The following is a 4,895-nucleotide window of genomic DNA, read 5'->3' as shown; positions in this document are numbered from 1 at the left end:
AAATTTGTGAGTGAAAATGGTGAATGGTATTGCACTGGATAGAAATATATATGGGCTTAATCTGCTGATTTAGCAGAACAAAATTGGGCTTAATCTGCCGATTAGGCAGATCGACCCAGTTTCATCCAATGGTATGTTGGATGAAAAATCCAATTGCAAATTTTCAAGAGTTGGCATCCAGCTGGAAATCATTATCTTACCTTTTTTTTTAAAAAAAAAATTGCGAAACGTAATCTACACCACTCATTCATTCGTAGCTCATAATTGATAAATAGATACCATTAAAATACATATATATATATATATATTTATATAAATAATAATTAAAAAAAAGAGAGTAAAAGAATAATTGAAAAGAATCAAGCCGCCGCGGCTTCTGGAGTGTTCTATTATTTTACTATTTTAGCTTCCACGGATTTATAGCCACCAATTCCATCCACTCACTCACTACACCCTCTCTCTCTCTCTCTCTCTGCAGCCTTTCTCGCTCAGATCTCTCACCATAAGGTAACTCTCTCTCTCTCTTCCTCCTCTAATTTTCGAAGTTTAGATTTTTTTTTTTTTTTTAGTTATAGATTGTTGATGAATTTTTTTTTCTTGGATTGTTGTGAAGTTTCAGGATCAGTGGGCTTTTTTTTTTTCTTGGTCTCTCCGATCTTGTTCATCTGTTCATAAATAGAGAATCTATCAAATCTCAATAATAAATAATATAATGACTCATATCCTTCCCTAGATCAGCCTTTTCCCCCTACGGTTTGTTGTTTCTATCCTCCTGTTTGGCTTCCGAGAAAATCAGTATCAAAACAATTCATTCAAAAAATTAGTTTTTTTATAAAAAAAATTATTTTCTTGATTGTTAGACGTTTTCTCGGAAACCAAACGGGTTATAATTTATGCACGTGGAATTTGATTTAAAAAAAAAAAAAAAAAAAGAGGAACGGTTTTGTTTTTTTCGTTTTGTGATATTATTGCTTTGGTTGTTTGTTGTTTGGCCTTAACAGAAGCGAACGCGGCAACCAAAGAGAGCGAGACCGTGAACGGGCTCAGGCTCGCGCCGGCGGCAAAGCTAAGCAGCCAAAAGGCGATGGCCTCACCCCCGAACAACGCCGTGAAAGGTATCTCTCTCTCTCTAACTTTGATCATTCTTTATTCTGTGTGTGTTTCGATGTAATTTTTGCTCAAAGCTTTTTTTTTTTTTTTTTTTTCCTGAAAATTACTTAAAAAGAACAAATTTTTTTGGTTTTTTTAATAAAAAAATAAAATAAAATTAGAGAATACTTTGGGAGAGTAGTGCAGATCTGGCGAGTTCTCTCCTCTATCTGAGGAGATCTCAGCCAATCCAGCGAGATAAAGTAACGTGTAATAATGTTAAAAAATGAGATAAAAGAAAAAACCTAAAATTTAATAAAAGTAAATTACTCTTTTAACCGGATTGTGATTTTTAATTAAAATTATTTAACTAAATGATAGAGATATTTTAGTGAGTTTAAGAATTTGTGTGGAGTATTTTAGTACATAAAAAAGTTGAAAACCAAATCGGGAAACCCGTTATTTATATTATAAAATAGATTATTACTTTTTAAGTGAAAGGTAAATGACAAGCTTAGATTTGTCATATTGGCACTAAATGGCCTTAAAGAAGTTCCCAATTAAATTAAAAAACATAGCTGCAATTTGGGCTTTATTGGTTAATGCTATAATGTTTTTGAATGAATGTAGAGCATCTAAAAATTGCCTTCAAGCTCTGCCAAATTGTTAGATACTTATTAGATGTTGATATCTAGGCAAAATTTAATTAAAATTTTATCAACTCCATGGCAGAAATTCTAGAAAAATTTTGATTTTTGAAATTTGCCCCCCTTGGTATAGAAAATGTAAATGCAATATCATCGTGTCCATGTGTCTGGATCTATATTCATTTATAGGGTACACACTATTATCAAAAAAAATTTATTTCAACAGTTTTAATCTAAGTGTTTTACTTATATTAATGAAGGAATGGAAAAGATTGGTTGTGTCGTTTGTTAGCTTAATTGCTTAAGTCTCTTATCCTTGTGTCTAATAAGGGATTTGAGTTTGAATCACGTCTATGCAAAAATAGATTGGTGTCCTGGTTTGGTGAGAAAAGGGTTTTATTTTTAATAATAATTAATTTATTTCTTTTAGGGATGCTAAGGCACTACAAGAAAAGGCAGCAAGGAAGGCGGCACAATCTGCAGGCGGGAACAATGCCGGTGGTGGTGGATTAAAAAGATGAGAGATGTTAATTGTAGGGCCAGTAGATATGGGGATGTGAGTTTATGGTTGTTGGAGTCATCATCATGTGTTTTATGTCGTTTGAAAACAAACTGATTTGAATGTTTGCTTGGAGGGCATATTCATAATCTTGGCTTCTAAACCTTCTATTTGTCTCTGATTTAGAAATGAGAATTCCTATGTAGCTTTGTGCAATTGGTTTATGTTTTTCAAGTTTTTATTTTTTCTCTTGCATTTTTTCCACAGGCAATTAGATCTTAATAATGGGAAAAATTATCGAAGGTCTCAAGAGTATTGGTTTAAGATATACTTTTTAAAAATTTTTTATACGAAAAGAAAAACAAAATTATTTTGATGTATTTTTACATTTTACATTTTCCATAAAAGTGAATTGACATGGTAACTTGAACAAGATTTGTTGTGTAGGAGTTTACGAGAATAGTTAGATGATGAATGTGTGTTGAAATACATGATTGAATAGTTGGATGATGAATGTGTGTAGAAATAACATAATCATGGTATGACAGTTGAAATTGCTAGTGGGCACTCACGTTCATGAGCAGATTGCAAGGGTTATGGTTAATCATGCTATCTAAATATCTATGTTGTCATTTCATGGTTTAGTAGTTTTTCAGCATGTCTGGCACAAATTTGAGTCAACTTGTTATGCGCAGTACGTTTCAATGTAAAATATTTTCAAATGTAAATAAAAATGCACAAATCAAACCACCTATCAAAGCCAAGCACCAGTCCACCATCACTAATAAACCATCTTTTGCTTGAAAACCCAAAAACCGAATCAAAAGTAACTTTCAACAGAGAACACACTCAAACCCACAGATCTACAAACTACCATGCCCAAACTCCTGATTTCAAACCCAAGCTGAAAAATTCAGATCCTAACAACCCAAAAGGAAACCCAATCTCCAAACCCACATAGAATCTGAAATAAGAACACAGGGAGAGAGAGGGAGATGGAGAGAGAGAGAGAGAGAGAGAGCGGCGGCCATCGTTGTGCTCTGTCGCCATCAATGGTGGTATGGGTCTCCTGGGTTTCAGCCTCAGCAAACATGAGTAAGGAGGGGGAGAAACTGAGGTAGAGAGAGAAACTTGAAAGTGAGAGCCACCCCAGGTGGTAGTTCATAGTGGCTTGGTGGCGGTGTAGGCAACCTTAGGCTTCGTTGAAGGAAGTGTGAGAGAGGAACTAGTGAGCCACTATGACTGTGAGAGAGAGAGGCTTCCTTGAGTGAGATGGGTTGTGCGAGAAGAAAGTGAGAGAGGGGTAGAAATTGAGAATAAGAGGGCGTTTGGATTCGGCTGATAAGTCTTGCGTTTGCGTTTTGTTTGCTTTTTTCTTTTTTTTCTCTTTTTTTTTTTTTCACACGTTTTTAGCTTTTTGAGTGTTGTGGTTACTGTTCATATACTGTTTAATGAACAGTAACCGCAAATTTTGACTTTTTTAATTTGTTTCAGCCAATCACAGCACATTGTGTACTGTTTACGGACCCACAAATTTTACTTTTTAACAACTTTTTCATTAAAAATGGGTCCCACGATACTATTCACACATTTAAAAATTATTTTGCTACAGTGTTTTTCAGTTTTCAGTTTTAGTTTTCAGTTTTCAGTTTTCAGCTGTATCCAAACGGACCCTTAGTGTCGGGGAGTGAGGGGGAGAAGAAAGTGTAAAATGTTTTACCCATTTTTTTAGTGTAAAATACAGTTTTGGTCTTTAATTTTTCCTTTGGCTGAAAATATTTTACATTTGACCAATTATTTTATTGTAAAACAAACATCTTACATCAAAACATTAGTTTACAGTGTTATTCATTTTCTTTTCTTCTTGAGTTGGCCATATAGCCAACAACTTTGCGTGAATGTGCTCACAAGTAGTCACAAAATAAGGAGGAGATATTTAATGATGTATATGGTCATATGTAAAGAAGCTGTGGCTGTTCTTGCTTTATCTTTGTGTTTCATCTGATTATGTAAAGACTATGTAGACATCGCCTTCTTTGGGCTTAAAGGGTTTCGCCTGCTGCTCTGCGGTGCTTTATACGGGCATGAACATAGATAATTTATTTAGATAATGTTCATGCTTTGTGATGATGAGTTCCCATGTAGCTTTGTGCAATTACTTTTATTAGAGATGTTCATGCTGCTGCGCAAAATTTTATATTGAAGTTTTTGCAGAGTAGATTCTCTTGGGTGTAATTAATTGATCATCACATTTCCTTAATTATTCAAAGGGTAGTATTAATGGCACCACAAGGTGTCCGTTAAGAAACAACTTTATGTTAATAAAGTCAACTTTTTGTTAGATTGTTAACTAATTTTATTACAACTATAGTGTAGTTAACTCTGTGGAGCTGTTTGTCTTTATAAGTATTTTTGTCTTTCACGGGAGTGGTGGGTGGGGTTGATCATATCATATAAGCATGTTGAGTGAAATTTGTATTGATTAGAATTCATGTTCTCAAAAGCTTGTTACCATTTAGTTGCTAAGGCTAGCTACGTCCTCTCCTTAAAAGAAAGCTACCTTTATTTTGTTTGCGGATTAACCTAATTGATACGCGGTTAGCTCTTGAACTGCAATTCCAAGAGCTGAATTTGTCATTTTGGTTCACCACCAACAATCT

The 4,895-nt window shown here is 34.2% G+C and overlaps 1 protein-coding gene across 2 annotated transcripts; it reads left to right on the top strand.

The window, feature by feature from the left end:
- The first annotated feature begins 395 nt into the window (after positions 1–395).
- On the top strand, positions 396–2,451 carry LOC115959001 (putative SERF-like protein). 2 transcript variants are annotated; one of them, XM_031077294.1, is made up of 4 exons: positions 396–507; positions 620–719; positions 1,010–1,115; positions 2,167–2,451. In XM_031077294.1, exons 2-4 carry the CDS (start codon positions 713–715, stop codon positions 2,255–2,257), a joined length of 204 nt encoding a protein of 67 aa, XP_030933154.1. In that variant the 5' UTR covers positions 396–507; positions 620–712; the 3' UTR covers positions 2,258–2,451. The 2 variants fall into 2 exon arrangements, with proteins under 2 accessions (XP_030933154.1, XP_030933153.1); XM_031077293.1 differs by having other exon boundaries at positions 397–507; positions 614–719.
- Positions 2,452–4,895: the final 2,444 nt, after the last annotated feature.

Source organism: Quercus lobata, chromosome 9 (genome assembly GCF_001633185.2).
Source record: "Quercus lobata isolate SW786 chromosome 9, ValleyOak3.0 Primary Assembly, whole genome shotgun sequence".
NCBI classification, from domain to species: domain Eukaryota; kingdom Viridiplantae; phylum Streptophyta; class Magnoliopsida; order Fagales; family Fagaceae; genus Quercus; species Quercus lobata.
Note: the sequence above shows the minus strand (reverse complement) of the source record. Positions and strands in the feature narration are given on the sequence as shown.

Excerpts from the sequence above, each read along its gene's own strand:
- LOC115959001 (XM_031077294.1), top strand. Across the intron at positions 1,116-2,166 it reads CCCGAACAACGCCGTGAAAG|GGATGCTAAGGCACTACAAG; the intron begins GTATCTCTCTCT and ends TATTTCTTTTAG.